The sequence below is a fragment of the Rhipicephalus sanguineus genome, chromosome 1 (assembly GCF_013339695.2).
Source record: "Rhipicephalus sanguineus isolate Rsan-2018 chromosome 1, BIME_Rsan_1.4, whole genome shotgun sequence".
Lineage (NCBI taxonomy): Eukaryota > Metazoa > Arthropoda > Arachnida > Ixodida > Ixodidae > Rhipicephalus > Rhipicephalus sanguineus.
In genome coordinates this window covers 143,215,745-143,233,810 of record NC_051176.1, presented here as the reverse complement: position 1 = coordinate 143,233,810, position 18,066 = coordinate 143,215,745, and the positions used below count along the sequence as shown (strand labels likewise).

General features: G+C 40.2%; 1 protein-coding gene across 4 annotated transcripts in view; it reads left to right on the top strand.

The window, feature by feature from the left end:
* The window catches only part of LOC119399346 (protein vav), a 254,133-nt gene extending 237,456 nt beyond the window's left edge, over positions 1 to 16,677 (top strand). For all 4 annotated transcript variants that reach the window (XM_049416844.1, XM_037666168.2, XM_049416846.1 and 1 more), the window contains 5 exons: positions 1,508 to 1,764; positions 4,707 to 4,794; positions 6,287 to 6,401; positions 8,310 to 8,455; positions 9,506 to 16,677. In XM_049416844.1, the coding sequence (XP_049272801.1) occupies positions 1,508 to 1,764; positions 4,707 to 4,794; positions 6,287 to 6,401; positions 8,310 to 8,455; positions 9,506 to 9,565 (666 nt within the window). In that variant the 3' untranslated portion in view covers positions 9,566 to 16,677. The remainder of the gene's footprint in view (positions 1 to 1,507; positions 1,765 to 4,706; positions 4,795 to 6,286; positions 6,402 to 8,309; positions 8,456 to 9,505) is intronic.
* Positions 16,678 to 18,066: the final 1,389 nt, after the last annotated feature.

Sequence of the window (18,066 nt, the reverse complement as noted above, 5' to 3'; positions counted from 1 at the left end):
GGGGCCCTCTACTACGGCGTGCCTCATAATATTGTGGTTTTGGTATGTAAAACCCCAAAAATTATTATTTATGAAGGCTCCAAAATTTATAACGATCACTGAGTGAACTTGGCAAATCTAGATTGTTGAAAATTTTGTTTCTAGGCTTTTTGTCTTTTACTGATAAGAACCTCAAAACTTCTCAGTTTCTCTCTTGTGCTGCTACCTCTGGTGTTTTATCTTTCGTTTCTTTTGAATTGGCCTAGTTCAAGCTTTTGTCAGAAAAAGCACAATTCTGACCATTCATGCTAGGGCATGCAAATGGTAGTTCGTTTTCCACACAGTTATGAGATTACAACACAGATCCTGCTGCCTCACTTCTGGCAGTGCTTTGTTTTGCTGCATGCCCTCGAGCCTTCTTGTAGGTGGCATCACCACACCTAGAAAGGTAAATAGCCTACTCAGTACCACACGGCAGGTATTTTGGGACGTGAAAAGGCCAAATTTGGACAAAACACCATCCCACATGTAAACTCCTTGTGTAAGCCATGGGACAGTGGGACCGTAGTAATAAAAGTGAGATGTGACCAGTGTAAATTGGGATGTCTGGTCACCTTTGGAAATGCCCTCTTGAGCAAAAGCCAGCCTTCTATAAGATAAGTTTCTTATACAAAAAATATATATTTAGAACTGTTGTTTCTGGTCTTTTCACTTTTAAAATTGGCCAAGGTTAAGCAAAAGTATAATATTTAATGCAGTCTCTCCAGACAAGGTCATTTCCTATCTTTAAGTTAGGAATTAAGGGACGTCTGGTTTGTGCAATGTACTATTCCTTGCAAAAGCTCTTTGAAGCAGTTGGGTCTTATCAATTGACGCACCAGATTACTCGTATTTCGCCAACCTTTTTTTTTTTTCATGCCCCAATGACCATAGTTTAGGGACATTCTTATGCTGTATGTAACACTGAAAAAGAAACATTCATTCATGAAATAACATTTGCTTATCAATAATTTTAAGTAGCTTAATGCAATAATCCAGAATGGCCATAGTCTTCTCACCTATGGCTTTTAATTTTTTGGCTGCCTTTGTAGACGTTACAAGTATGTGTAGGTTTTAACCCTTTGCATTCCGAAACCCTTTTCCACCTTTCGTCTGTTCTGGACCGAAAGTAAAAGACTCAAAGCTCAAGTAAAAGTAGTTTACTTACTCTTTTACAGACAGCGCATAATGTAGTGAGAAAACATGCGCGTGAATCAACCGTGAAAGAACTTGTCCAGCAGTGCGCATGACCACGGACTGCTGCTGTGGCCGTGCTGTACGTGTTGTCAGGCAGGGGCCAACAACGGACTACAAAGGGTTAACCCTGTTACTAATGCTTAACACTAGTCGCACAACCCAAGCTAATCTGATACAAGTAGCCATAAATTTTTGCACAACATGTATACCATCTCTGTTGCTTGCCCTTGTACACACTTGCAGTCTATTTACCGATCTGAACATGCTAACCAGTAATTACCACCCTGCACAGCTGGACAAGCGGGGCTCATATGAGTGCCCAGCACCCTTGGGCAGGAGCTACAGCTCAGGACCACAAGGCATGCACTCGGCACCTCCCTTGCCTCCAAGTCGCGACGGCTATGTCAACTTGAACCTTGAAGAATATCCCTGGTTTGCTGGCACCATGGAGAGGGAAGGCGCCACTGCCCTACTGGAAAAATCACCAAGTGGCACCTTCCTTTTGCGCATAAGTGCCAAGCAGAATGGTGGCTATGCTATCAGCATAAAGTGAGTGTGGCCCAGCAATTGCAGTGGCTGAGTGATTCTTTGATTATTACAAGACTTAGAATTTGACTATCGGTCAAGCAGTTGCCTTGTAGTGGATTGTAGTACACAAGAAATCCCAGGCAGAGTTAAATTTCACTTAGTCATATCTGCATATATTGAAATTGAAAAGATTTTTGAATAGTTCGGTTCACTACTAATTCATATACAAAATATGCTCAGCTGAAGCTAATCTGAAAACTTTGTTGTTCCTGAAATGTGTGTTGAGATCGTTAAAAGCGAGAATTTATACCGATTGGTAGGGGCATGCGAATATGAACAAAATTTTCGAATAACAAATCTAATAACATTCTATTCTATTCAGTACTCGAATCGAATAGCACATATTTGAGATTTTCCCGAATATTTTTCTAATAATAGGCACTGACAAGAAAACCCCAATGGTACGAAACGTTAGAACAGCAAGGGGTCATTTTCATGTTTTAATCATTGAATTACAAAGGTGCATGCAGCTCAAGCTTTTACAGGACTATCGATGCTGTATTGATTGCAGGATGAAGGCGTTCTTACTTAAAACTCCAGTGTCGCTGAAGCGAAAGTGTCACATCAGTCCACTAGCTATCATCATCATGCAATTTGCGAGGATGTTTAATTTTTATGTCTCATCTTTATTCTAAAGCTGGTGACAATGTACCATCTTTAATACTCTAGTCACTGCTGTGTTTCAGCCTACTACATTTAGAAAATACCTCTAAGGCTCTAGTTGCTGCTGTACACGAGCTTACCTCAGTTGAACAATCATGGCAGCGTTTGCCAGTTAAATGTAAGGGTAATGAGAGCAGCATTCTGGGCAAGCTGGTAATCCATTACTTCAGTACAAATGCGCAACAAAAAAAAAAAGACATGGACAACAGAGAGACAACACACCCGGCATTAACTTTCAGTTAAGTTTGTTGTGCCACTCTACCTGTTTATATATTGAAGCAGTATAGACTGCACATGGGTATACATGGAATAAAAATAACAACAGTTACGAGTTAAATGTTACCGGTCACTTTGTACAGCCTCCCGCTTTGTGTGGGAAGCAGTACCATGGGCAAACCGGGCAGTTCCTCAATGACCGGTTACGAGAACACCAAAATATTGAAAAAACTGCGCGAGTGGTTTCTTGGAAATTCATTGTCGGGATTGTGGCTGTCAGCCTAAATTTAATCTTCGCACGATTGTTACCTGTGGCAGGACGCAGCTGATTCGCAAAATCACTGAGGCTGAGGCGATTGCAAAATTGGGTGATAAGTGCTTTAGGTCCCCTTCACTGGGCCTCACCAACAAAGAACTCATCTTCTTGGCGGAGGCATCTTTTAACTCTTAACTGTTATTTTTTGCAATTCAAATTGAATGTTTTCAAAGATAAATTTAAGGGGGGGGGGGGGGCACATTTGCAAGGGTTGTCCCCCCAGCCTGAACACAAGGGGGTTCAGGACCGCCCCTGACCTCCCATGATTTATGCCACTGCTGCTTAGCGAAATTTCTGAAATAGATTTTTTGCTAATCTCTATTATGTAAATGAAGCTTGTGTAAAGCTGAAATGGAATTAGATAAACAAATATCGATCTCATATTCAAAATAATTACATACATTTATGTATATCTGCAAGTTTGCAGTGTTATAACTAGAGGCCGGATTTTTAGGCGTTAAAAAAAGCTAGTTTTAGGTGCCAAAAATAGGCAGGCAAAACAACGTTTTAGGCTTCCAAAATAGTAAATATAGGCACAATAAAAATTCACATAAATGCAAATAATTTCAAACGAAGACGTGCGCGACCTCTATTTATGACAGAAAAACAAATGTTATTGCTTAAAATTGCATAAAGGCGCCAACGGTTGAACAGAGCTGTACAGTGCTTTGTCCCGCACGGTTCGCAGACCATGGTCTCTCCCGTGTTCTGCACGGTGAGTCGAGTGCCCACTGTCGAATCAATACACTCCTGAATATTTTTTCGGCATGGCTAAGAAGGGCGGAGCGGGAGCAGATAGCCAGATCGCTAAAAGACAAGACGGGAGCGATTCCTCCTATTACCCGGGTCGAATCGCGTAGAGCCAATTTCTCCCTTGGCAGTGAACCATTGGCGTAGCCAGGGAGGGAAAGGGGCTTCGAGGGGTGCAAACTTTTCAGTTTTGCATGTGTATATATACACGCACACATACGAACACACACACAAACATGAGTATGGTTAACCCCCCTCCCCCTTGCCTAAAAAAATTTCTGGCTACGCTGCTGCAGTGAACACCTTACAAAATAAATTACAAACAAGACAAAAAGCCCGTGCACATCACATTTTTTGCCTTTTTTTTTTTTGCTCTTCACTCTCCTTTCCGCTGACGACTCTCCGCGGCCTCGCATTTGCCAACCGCCGGCGTCATGTTAGTGAGGAAGCGAATGCTCGCCGGCGTGTCCCACTTCAGTGCTGCTAACGGTTGTTTTCCGGAAGTTGGCTGAACTAGAGGACTAGGTTGAACCCCAAACAGTTCTGAACAGTCAATGTTGCGCGGTAACATGAATAACGGTCTCATACTGCACTTGAAATCAAAGCTAGAGGCGAAACAGTGTTCATATAAGCGCCAGTTCTGAAAATAGGCATTTATAGGCATTTATGATCATTTAGGCACAAACGCCAAAAATAGGCATTTTATAGGCACTATAAAAACACCATAAAAGCCCTTCTTAACCTCTAATTGATGCTCATATATCAAAGTGGCGCTATAGGAACGCAAGGAACAAAATAGGCATTTGCCTAAAATCCGGTCTCTAGTTATAACTGTAGAATAATAAAGATTTCGAAAAATTTTTGGTTGGAGACCCGGAGCAATGCTATTAGAAGTCTTACAAAATCAAGCAACACTATCTCAAAATTTATTCATGGTGTCATGTTTTCTCTGTTGCAGTTTCGACAACCAAGTCAAGCATATGCGGGTCTGCTACGATGACAACCAGTTTTACTTATCCGAGACAAAAACGTTTCGAAGTATAGTGGTATGTTTCACAGATTCACTCTTGGTTAGGTTGTGGTGCAGGTTTGCCCAGTCACTGGAGTAATGAAATTTGTGCAGTGGAGGTGCACACCTGGCGTTGATGTCTATACTTTGACACACTCAGATATGTTGTTAGTGACATATCTGACACTAGTGCAGATGAGGCACCTCATTCCCAGATTGTGTAAAAGGGCCACAAAAGCTCCTTTTTTTTTACTCTATGACCACGCTACTTTTGGTGTGAGTGGAATAGCGCACACTGGACAGGGATGGAGTAAGCAAGACGACACAGGCGCAAACTATCAACAAATGTTAATTTGAAACAGCAGAGAAAGACATGTGTACAAGACTGGGTGACTGCGTGCCTTCGTGCCGATTTTAGATTGTTTACAGTCATGCCTGTGTGACATGCGCACTCACCTCACCCAGTCTTGTACATAAGTCTTTCTCTGCTGTTTCAAATAAACATTTATTGATAGTTAGCGCTTTTGTCGTCTCACTTACTCCATTCCTGTCTAAGTGTGCGCTATTCCACTCACATTATGTATCAACAAGCCCAAGCTACACTTATTGACTATTTTTGATCTCTTGATACACATTTATTCAGCATAAATCTTAATCTTAGGTGGTTTGTATGCATTATATGATAAGGAAGGACTCTTGAAAGATATTCTTTGTAGTATAATTACTTATTGTCATAATTGCTGATGTTATTGTCAAATAAGCTAATGAAAATGTCTAGGTGAGGTGTACAAACTGCACTTGCTTTACTTTGCATTCACAAGCTTTACAAAATGCTATAATGGCAGTAATTGGAAGAGTGAATGGTTCTGCTTGTTTTGTTTTCCAGTATCTCTTATAATGCTTTGTTTATAGTATGATGCCCTATGAAAAGGACATTTTATAACAATTATCTTAATTTAAATTCAGGGAAATTACTCAATTATAAGAGGACTCTTAGCACGGCTGGCATAAGAAACAGCTAAGCTGTACGTTATTCTGACGATTTGTTTATTTATTCTATATTTACTTATGCTAGCTTCATTTATGTATGTTCACTTTAAAGCATAACACAAACATTTGGCAGGACTTTCTAGAGTAAATTTGTGTAATGTGATAGTTATGCACAATGCATATGCATGTAGTGTTTTGTTTTGTTTTGTTTTTCTTACAGGATAGCTAGAAAAACTAATGTGACCAGAGATGAGAGAGATGTGCACACTAAGAAGCATCCGATAATAGCATATTTTTTCATTTCTACTGCTGAAAGAAGGAAATGGTAATTTTTTTACCCCCAAGTCATAGCACACATATGATGGTGCGTAAATTTTTAAAATTAAGTCACGAAGTTGCTGGGAAAACTGGCATTTTCAAATTTATGTTGGCAATTTTCACTTCCATGGACATAATACTGAAACATTTACCATATATGCTGTCTTGGGATTCGAGCACATTTTAAAGACACGTGCTTGTCTTTCTATCTACCATTGCAGGAGCTAGTTTCATGGTACGAGACCCATAGCCTCTCGGAGAGCTTTAAGGGACTTGACATTTCTCTTCTCATTCCATTTAAAAATGTTGTCAGCACACCAATCACAAATGGAACAGGTAAGTGTTACTATCAAAGCTCTGGCTGATTAGTGGTGCCATTAGAATTTGCCATATGGAGGACAACCACATCTAGTGCTGAATTAATGCACTCCTTATTGACTCGGTGTGCCTGTGACTGTATCACTGTAGGAAACAGCCAAACTCCAGTACATACAAGTCTGCAGACCCAGTTTCAGTGTGTATCCTGTGAGTACTGTATTTACTCAGTTGTAACATGACCACGATTGTAATGCGAGGAGTGACTTTTCATTGCGTCCAGGAAGGAAAAAAAAAAAATAAAACAAATGTAAAATAATTGTGTGCATCATTGCACTTTTTAGACAACTTGTATTTTGGTACGTATTCGATTGTAACGATTGTAACGTGAGGGTCGACTTCAGGTAGCAAAAACCCGGAAAAAAACTCTCGTTACATTTGAGTAAATACGGTAGGTGAGGGTTCAAGGATGCCAGCTCACACTTGTGGCAAAAGGCGAAAACAATGAAAGGGAAAGACCATATTTTAAAGGAAATACCATATCAGAAATGCAGCTCTCGAGTCGTATCGCATAATAATCCATTTTGCATTTCATAATTATTGCCCTTTATCATTCATTGATATCTTATTATCATTTGCACTGGGTGCTTGGCCATTCATTGCAGCTCATAAGAAGAAGAGAAAAAATGGAGAATAAAATGAATCTGAAAAATGGAATACTAGTTTTAAGAACTTTTGGATGACTTGCATTTAAGAAATATTTGTAAACAGTTTTGCACCTAATTATAGTTGACTCGAAGTAATTCAAAGTCTGATATTTCATGCTCTATGTTTATTTAAACAAATTTCAAATTTTGATTGACCTGCTATGTTCTTAATGTATTTAAAAGCTGCTTAGTTCAATCTGTACCATTTGATTAATTCTATTAATTCATAGTTTTTGCTTATCCCTACCCGAAATATTACCTATCTTTATTTTTTCTAGTTGAACATATGCAATCGTATATTTTCGAAACAGTCAAAAATAAAGCCTGCACTTGTCAAAATGTTCAAAATCTTTATTTTTTCTAGTTGAACATTTGCAGTCGGTGTCCAAAATAATGAGCAGAAAAAAAAAAAAAGACGGTGGCAATGCACATGATAATCAACCACTTTTGCTTTTCCTGACGTATTGCACCAAGTCATATTTATGCTTGCATCTGATAATTCAAAAAAAAATTTTATCATTGTTCAATTTTTTTCAGACTGTTCGATTATTCATACATTTTTGGGGGCATCACTCATGTCCAAAGTGCTCATGGGCGACTATAAATGGGTTCGTAGTTATCTGAAAGTGGTTGCATCATTTTGCATAGTGTAATGGGTAGCAAATTGGTTTAATTGGTTTTTTTGGAGGGAGTGAGGTTTAGATGATATTTTCTTTCCTACCCATATATATCTTTAGTGTTTTTCTAATAAACATTCAGTTGGTAGACAGCACCTGTGTCATCGTTTCCTTTTCTCGTCCATGTTCTGTTTGCGCTGGCTGTCATGAGTATTCTGCATTTTGGTGCGAGCATAGTATGTCTCGGTGACTACATGTAAGGCTGCTTCGTGTAAAGCCTGCACACAGTAAAATATCAGAAAAAAGTGCCGGCCTTACACAAGTATGTATGGTATATGTTGTCTTTGACACTGGTTCATTGTGCCAAATAAATATTTAGTTCACACTAGTGAAGGGAACAGTGCAAATACCAATGAGGATGAAGAGAGGCACACAGTAGACAAACATGTGACGTGCCTCTCTTCATCCTCGTCAGAATCTGTGTTGTTCCCTTCACTATGTTTAACCAACGAGCCCAAGTGGAAACTCTGCTAGTTCACACTGCTTCACTAAGATGCTTTTTTCAGCAGATTCATGCTTTGTATGGTTGTTTTATCAATCTGCAGTGGAACACTTGGGGCATGCAGTGGCATTGCACAACTTTCAGCCAACAACAGAAAGCATGCTGGGTCTGGTCAAAGGTGATGTGGTTACGGTGCTCAGCAAAGCAGGTCAGGAAAAAGGCTGGTGGAAAGGTCAAATTCAGGAGCGTGTGAGTAGACCATGCTCTTTCCATGAAACTGTAGTGTAGTGTAACATGCGTGTTTTTTCTATGCTTCAAAATTTAGTGAAGTAGACAGCACTTTGGAGAGCAACGGGAAGCGTAGAATGTTGCTCTACAGCTATTTAGTATTTCACATATTAAGAATTTACAGTGCCCATATCTCAAACATTAAAACAGGCCCCTTCCTTGTCTGCCTCGCAGAAGCCAGACGAAGAAAATAACCACTGTAAAACTGGCCAGGAGGCCATGAAAGGCTGAGAGAAATATGGCAGGCATGCAGGGCACATAATAAAAAAAAAAAATGAAATGAGTCAGTGGCTTTCATAATTTTTTTTTAGCTGAACAATGAAAATTTTAAATACGCTGCGAAATAGGTACATAAATGGAAAAATATGGTTCCATTATTTGAGGTTTTGCTTACTGTTCCAACTTCACGCCAGGAATGGCCTAAGTTGTGTTGTAGATTTTGACAAATGTTTTTGTTAGACCTGGGAAAAAAAAGCAGTCTTGTGCATTAAAAAGCAGAACTATAATTGGTGAATTCACATTGTAAAGTGTAAAGGGAGTCTACTGTATTAACCCTTTGCGGTCCAAAACCCTTTATCACCTTCAGTCCGTTCTGGTCCGAAAGTAAAAGATTCAAAGCTCAAGTAAAAGTAGTTCACTTACTATTTTACAGATGGCGCATAATGTAGTGAGAAATTGCGCGCGTGAATCAACAGCGAAAATACTTGTCCATCAGTGCGTGACCAAGGACTGCTGCAACCGTGTTGCATTGTCGGGCAGGGGCCGACGTAGGACCGCAAAGGGTTAAAGTGTAGTGGCTACTTTCCTTGAGAGTTGGTGTTGCCAACCACATTTCTTTTGTGACATGTTGAGTGGAGGGATATTTTACAATAAGTGGTGCAGCCCGGGCTGTGACTTGTGTGGTGTGTGTTTGAACGAGCTTGGGCTGCATTACATTGGTTTGCCTTACTCAAATTGAAGACATGATCTGAAAATGAAGCTGCAATAATGTTAACGACATTGTTTCCACAGGTTGGCTACTTCCCGTGGCAGTATGTGCAAGAGCTCCCAGCTACCAGCACGGAATGCTAACTCGTGTGCTTGCCACTTCAAATTCTGCTGGAAGTTTGTGGCTGCCCGTTTATGGTCACAGATTGCAGAGAGCAATAGGATCATGTGTGACAAGCATCTGTGTATTTAAAGGTAGAACAGATACCGTGGATTGAAGAGTGAACCTTACTTCATTTATGTTATAACCATGTGAAATCCTGTTGTACATTGACTATTGCTCTGTTTGTGTGATTACTGCTCTGTTTCTTTTTAAATGCCTACAAATTTCACACTGAGGGCACAAATTGGACATGCACTAACTTTCTTTCACGTGCTGTCTCAGTGATGGATGTGTAAATGATGAGCTCATGCATGCCCTTTACCTCAATATACTTGACAACAAGGCCGTATTTCTTAATTCATTTTGTTTTGAAGTCATTAATGGAAGTTCAACTCATGCTTTTCTCACATCGACCATACTAGTGTGTCAGGCCTAGCCAGAAGGTGTCCTGCTCGAGAGAACACCTTTCTGGGTCATGTAAATGTGAATAAGCTCTCTAATTTCCCTTCCCTCTTGAATCACATTAATGATTTGCAAAGTGTGTTGAAATTACATGTACAGCTTCTGCATATGATGTTGCAAATTGTCACTGGTGATGAGGTGAGCCAGTGTGTTAAGTCTGGAAAATTTTTTTGCTGAACTAGCACCGACACTGTAATCTTTTGCGTATTTTGCACTTGGAGTGTGGCTTGTATTTTTTCTGGCTGCTGTCATTATCATAATGTATTGTGAACATGGCTGATTTGTGACCATTCTGGGTGTGCTGAGTAGGCACACTATAAGCCAGGCACTTGGTCACTGTGAACAATAAAGTCATAGACAGCTTCTAAGGTTCACTGGTGGTATGCAGCCTGCCCACATTATAAAATGGCAACAAAATCGAGTTTTTCATCAGTAGGCCACATTCTTTTGAATCTCTTATCTACTCATGATTTTTCGTAACCTGTTATCCACTGTTGTGAAGATGCCCACAACAAACAAACCTACAAAAAAAAAAGTTATATAGCACGAACAAGAGCATTGATCTTGCTCGGTGAGCATCTGAAATCATGCGACCTGATAACTATGCTGCAATTATTTTCATCACAACGAATATATGATGTCGTGAAAAAAATGTGCTTTTTGTTACTCCCTTGTCCTCTATTATGAGTGGGAAAAGTTGATGCAGGAACCTCATTTTAGTGCTATTGTAGTGTATCTATGTGTTTGAACACTCTTAACTTACTGTGTATGTCATTGGCCTTATGCAGTTATCAAGAGATGCCAGCAAAAAAAAAAGGATAAGAGCATGGGAAATAGAAATGTAGACAGAATAGCACCCCACACTTACACTTAAGTAATGGCCATTTGACAATTACTGTATTCACTTACTCTGTCAGCATGAAGCCGCATAGTTGTTCTTCATAACAAACCTGTGCATGGTTGCTTCAGTGAATGGCTGTTTGAAAAATGTTTCCTTGTCCACTGCTGTCTTGTCAACATCCTGCTTCTTGTGCTCTCATATCCTTCTCAATCTTGTTTCTAGTGTTTCTATGCAGTCAGGTGTGAGGTTGTCCACTTCTCATTGCTTGCTGTGGTCTTTATGGTTGTTCAGTGCATCCCTCCTAGTCATGGCTGTTAGTTTTCTTTTTCTTTTTTTTTTCATCAGCTTTTATATCCTTTTATGACTCTTTTAGCTTTTTGTACGGCAAGTGCTAATTAATGAGTGTTACACTACTTTGCTTTATCTTATCCGCTTTAGATGTTTTACTAAAACTCTCATTCAGGTTAATGTTGAAGTTCGAATGGCGATTTTAATATTGAAGTTTGGCTGCACCATCTTACTATTTGTGCTCCATCATGTTTCAATAGGACTCATTTTTGTTGAACAAATATATGTCGTGTTCCGTAACAGATATTAAAATTCTGCTGCGCATAACATGAATGAACAAATCTGTTGCCAAGTGTATAAAGAGTCATTAATTTTTATCAAAGTATTTTTTCCAAACTAAAATGGTGCACGAGGGCTCCTTACTGCGTTCCAATGTTCGACGAAATAAGAAAAAGGAAGTTTGCTCACCTGGCTGTTAGGTGTAGCTGACACAATCCGTGGCTTTGGAATTGTATTGCGACATTGGGAGGCAGAGTGGTGCTATTGTTGCTCACAAGTCCATGATTTAAATGAACACAGACCTAGCCAAAAAAAAAAAAAAAAGAAGTCTTCAATGACGGGAGTTGTGTCTGTCTTCGTGGCTGTTCATTTGCCTCGGGTGTTGCCTCTGGCCACAACTGTACAGTACCGAAATCTTTGTTAGGCCAGTTGTCACTGGAAGGGGCTGCACGTTTCAAGTTAGAGGAGTACTGGCATGATTTTTTCAGCTTTTGATTTTCTTTAATTAAATGAAGGTCCACAGCCTCCAAGTCTCTATAAAAAAGCATTGTCAGCTGCCAAAGTGCTCTAAATAGTCTACTGTAATAATTGTCTCCATTAAAAAGTTTGAATTTCACTACCTTGGAGGTGGAAACGTCATGATCTACTGGCTTGCTTCAGTCTTGCGATTGCTGCTAGCACGTGAGAGTACCAGAAGAAACATGTGCCAGAAACATGCAGCCAGAAAAAACATGTGAAACACATTTTTTTTTTAACCAACATCATCATACCTAGCCATATTTGTGCGCGATGTCGGCAAATATATATATATCTGTTTCACAACACCACAGTGCCAATGACACCGGGTCTTGAATTTTGAGATCAACTTTGGTATCAAATCAATATAAAACTTGTGCTTCCCAGCCTTCATGCTTACTGTCGCGCTTTTCATGTGAGAAGCATGTGCTTCTAAAACTCTGAAAATATGTGTCGGTACTCCTTTAACCGGAAAGCAGCAACATTCCTCTGCACTTTCTTTTACATCATCTATACAAGCCAACTCTTGCCGAGTGTGGCCACTTTCTTGTGCTGCTTCAGGCGAATGATGTTATGAGTAAGCTGGTGAAAGTTGCAACTCCCCTTAGTGTAGGCACTCATTGTGTGATGTACCTGATCTACTCTTTTGCTGCAGCCATTGCCGCAGTGTGTAGCTAAGCCTGTATTAGGCCACCGACTCCATCAAAGGTGCTGTGCAACCAGCCCTTCTTTCGGGTGTCGTGCAGCGCCTGTACGATTGCTGTTTCGCACTCCAGAGGGATCACATTTAGCTTGCCTGCCGCAAGTGTACCTGCTCTACTTCTTCACTACTGGCTTGACCTTTCTTTTCAAAGGGTGAACATTACAGTAACCCTTTCTTGACCTTGCACCTATCTTGCACGACCATTTTGTAGTGCGTATTGCAGATATTCTTGTGCACCTGTCGGAGGTTTGCAGTTTTATTCCTGTGTGTAGGCCTGCCGAAAGGCTCGCAAGGAAATTTTCATTCAGTGTAACATGTTTGAGATAGTGTGTGAAACATCCTTTCCCTGTTCCATCTGTATAAAGCTTACAGCTGTCAAAACTCAACCTGCGCATGCCTCTGGCATGCTGGTTGCATTTTTGTGCTGTATAAGGTACGTCCGAACAGTGTTTAATCGCACATATTAGAGATCACCCCTGTATACCTGACCTTCATTCTCGAGGTGCCATTGGCATTGACAATACACTTCTTTTGTATATATGCCCACATAGATGTTTAGCTATTGTGTTGTGACAACTCTTTTGTGCTAGAGAAACATATTCACTGAAGCATGCTTAAGCAAAAAAAAAAGTTACCGGTGATGTCAGATTCTCTGCATAAGCATAAAAAAAGAGCTGGGGGCCTGATATTCCACTAGGGAATGTTGGTTACCGTTTTAAATGCGAAGCATTTCTTAGCAAACTTCTGCGACTTAGAGCGTATCTATCTATCTATCTAGCCGCCTACGACTTTGTGCTCTCCTGGCCGTTTCGTTAATTGGATGTATACCAAAATTGGTATGGCATAACATGACCTTATTACAAACATAAATGACAGGCCATAACATGAAAATCATGACATGCGTGTCAGTACAGCATGATTTACATTCCACGGCCTTGGGGCTCTTGCGGTCGTTCCGTTAATTTCATATATACCAAAATTGGTATGGCGTGACGAGTTCATGACGAATATAATGACAGGTCCTAACATGCAAATCATGAGACGCATGTCATGTGCAGCATGATTTACATGACATGATCTCGGGACGCTCGCGGCCATTTAAATGAATGGATATTATACGAAAACTGGTATGACGAGACATTTCTCTATGAGGAACATAACTGACACTTGGTAACATGAAAATCATGACATGCATGTCGTATGCCATGGTTTACATGCCACGCATGTTGCACTCTCGGCCGTTTCGCTAAATTGATATACACTAAAGTTGGTATTGTGCGATGTGACTGTATGAAGAACATGAATAACAGGTGGTAGCATGAAAACCATGACATGCATGTCATGATTTACATGCCACGCTCATGGTGCATTCGCGGCCGTTTCGCTTGCTGGATATACACCAAAATTGGTATTGCGTGACACGACTATGACGAACCTAAATGAGAGGTGGTAACATTAAAATCATGACATGCAAGTCTTGTACGACATGATCTACATGCCACGCTCATGATGCATTCGCGGCCGCTTCGCTAGCTTGATTACACCAGAATTGGTATTGCATTGCGCGACTGTATGACGAACGTAAATGAGAGGTGGTAACATGAAAATCATAACATGCAAGTCATGTACGACATGATTTACATGCCACGCTCATGGTGCATTCGCGGCCGTTTCGCTATCTTGATAAACACCAAAATTGCTGTTGCGCAACGCGACTGTATGATGAACATGAATAACAGATGGTAACATGAAAAACACGACATGCATGTTATGTATGTCATGATTTACATGCCACACTCATGGTACATTTGTGGCCGTTTCGCTAGCTTGACATACACCAAAATTAGTATTGCGCGATGTGACTGTATGACAAACATAAGTGACAGGTGGCAACATGAAAGCTATGATATGCATGTCATGTATGGCATGATTTGCATGCCACACTCATGGTGCACTCGTGGCCATTTCGCTCGTTCGATATACACCAAAATTGGTATTGCACGATGTGACTGCATGACGAACATAAATGACATGTCTTAACACGCGAATCATGTTATGCATGTCATGTACGGTATTATGATTTACATGACACTGTCATGGTGCGCTTCCGGGCGTTTTGTTAACTGGATATATACCAAAATTGGTATGGCATGACACGAGTGCGTAATGAACATAAATGACAGGTCATGCATTGTATATACCCGAATTACGTTTCATTGGCATGGTATATACCAGATTGTGCATGCATGCGTGCATGGAAAACATGCGATATATGGTGAACTAGATGCCATGGCATGAATGATTTCATTTGGCTCCAAGACAAACAAGGCAATGTATGCAGCTCTTTGCTGGCTGCTTTGCATTACATCGATTCCCACAGTGCATGGGATCTGTTGGATTTTTTTTTTTTGTCTTATTTTCTTGGCACAATTTCCTGGAATGAATACCATGTTGTGCAAGGACATGCCAACATACTGCACTCTTGTGTAGCCTTGCCTGTAATCTTGCCTGATGTTAGATGCATGCTATGTTATATGCTCTTTTAGATGGTTTAAGTGCTCATAGGTCTGTTATTTTATCTTCAAAGGCTACTCTTGTTTTACCTTTTTTACAGGTACTTTTTTCAGTAGTGACAGTATAGTGTGATCACAGAGTGAACAAATCACTGTTACAGGTATGAAAAAGCACATTTATCACATATTAAATCTCTTTTAGCATTTAGCCCGAATCAAAAAATATTCAGGCAAATAGAGCAATGTGTCATTTCTTCTAGACCCAAACATAATATAATAATCTGTAACAGCTGATCGTAAGTGAGACAACACAGACCCACCTAGTTTTTTTAACAACGCTCTTAGATTTGTGGTTAAAGCAGCACTGACATGGCAATTGTTGTTAAATGAAGGTTTTAGAGCTTGAAACCCCAGAAAAGGTACAGGCAACCTCAAAATATCCTACATAATTTATGGTAGTAATAACCTTCTAAGAACCAGTTTCGTTTTGCCAAGAGGTGTATGTGTTCTGACAAAGACGCACAGGGTGGTCACGTTGGAGCAGGACATTGCTACATTTTGTGGCTCATTTTGGCTCGCTCTGTTGTCTACTGTGCTGCTACTTATTGTGTGGTGCAATACAGCAGCATAACAGACCACCATCAAGCCAGTGTGAGTGTCACAATGTCTGTGTCTTGCTACCATGTGACCACCTACATCTGTCACAACACATACACCTCCAGGGAAAACAAAACTGGCTCATAAAATGTTGTTACACTATGGTAAATTATGTAAGTTACTTTGAGGTTTGGCTGTGTCGTTTCTGAATTTTCAAAATTCAGGGCTGTCAATTTTTTTTAATTAAAATTAGAAAACGTCATGTCATCACAATGAAATCATTTTTACTGGAACTGCTGCACAGCTTAAATAACCTTTGAAAAACTGATTGAGGCGTCTCAATCATTCTAATGTATGAGGGACATCATTCATATGCTCTAACCAAGAGCCGTCCAGGAGATTCATATTTTTTCTAGCCTTTCAGGTGATGTATGTGCCAAATGCGTGATGTGGATTACTGTGCCAACATATATTACAGTGTGCATGTGTGTATACAGAGCTATTATAGGGACAAGAGGGGCACATCTCATTAGCATGAGCCGATGTATGCTTTGTTTGTGCCTGTTTCAGTGCCGTTTGCCAGTTCTGTTATTCAGCACTTGCACTGAGTAAGGCTAAAGTCAGAAGGCTCACACAATGTGTGTATTCTTCGTTAAACACAGGTGTCATAAGAGCATTTTGATCTATGTATAAAGCAGATAAGTTAGATATCTATATTGATTTTGTACTATAATGCTCCCAAATCAATGCTGAACATGTAGATACTGATCGCTATGTTATTTGTTTTGAGCTTGTTTTGGCAACCTGAATTTATCCCAATGAAATATTGCCATTGTCAATTCACATTTTATTGTTGTATTGTTTTTGTTAAGGTAATAAAATATTTTTTTTCTATTTTTTGTGGAACTGTGATTGGTTATTACATTTATTTAAATCACAGCTCATTAAATTTAGGTATATTCAAAGTATGAGCTCTGCCAGTGGCACAGTCAGCAGTGGCTGCATGTTTTGCTACTTAATTCTGAACATATTTGGAGCCTACTTGAAAAGGGCCACAGAAGTAGGCTCCAAATATGTTCAGATTTTATACAGCTGAAACGGCATGGAATACAAAGTGCACTATGTAGTATATACGTGGTTGTAGAAATTTGGCTGTGCCATGCAGAGGGTCCTTGTTCTTTGGTTGCTAATCTACGACACACCATTAATTCGGAGATGTAAGTACCATCAAGCCACTTGCGACTCCTGGTGGCACCATGAGTGTACAAACACAAGCAAGATCTATTAAGTAAATGCTCGGCTTGCCTAGCGGGGTGTTTTCTTCTGGCCTGAAGAACAGCCTCTCATGCATGGTAAGCTTGTTAGCTTTGGCTAGCTTTAATTATTGTAGCTAGCATTAATTGCTTTGTGAGCTGTCAGCCCACATGACATGGCCAAAATAGGAATGCTTTAGTTTTGGGACCTTTGCTCTGAAGACATTCAAGAGTGATCTCCCTCGTGACAGATATATTTGTGCACTTAGCAGTACATGGAATTCTTGGAACTCTGCATCAGCACCACGGCTAAAAAGAGGAAACTTTATTTTCTTACGCATTTTCACGAGGTCCATGGTTCATACCCATACATGACTGCAGGAAAAACCAAGGTGTTAATCAGCTGGATTTTAGTTTTGAGGCTAGTCGCGTCTCTCGGGACAGTTAATAAAGTTTGACCGACCAACCAGCCAGGTTTTAGTTTTGAGGCTAACGTCTTTGTCTGTCCTGGATCCTATAAAAATGGAATGTTCTACATCTATTACAACTATATTATTACAACTTTACAACAGTTCTTCCCCCATTGTTATAACTTTGTCTTTTTTTTTTAGTTTAGAAAAATACCAGCCTCCTGGCTTTCTCGTTACCTTTAAAGGGGCCCCGCAACACTTCCCCAAGTAATCATTGAATAGCTTCATTTAAAGAGCTTATTGCCTCGAAAATCGACTGCCATAAAAATTTTTAGAATCTGTAAAGTACGAGCGGAGTTGCAGTGATTTTTTTTCACACTTCAAGCACTTTCTTCTTTCGTACCAGCGAGCATGCTGAAAGCTACGTGGGGGGGGGGAATGACAAGGGGGGCAAGAAGATTCGTCCCTTCATTGGCGAGCATCGTGATTTTGAGCACTTTTTTTTTTCTTCGAACACGCGACTTACTTTCAGTGCGATCGCGCGGGCACGTGGCGGCTGCGGTAACTATGCAGCTCACAATGCTCATATCGGCCAATGGGCATGGACTTTGGGTTCACGG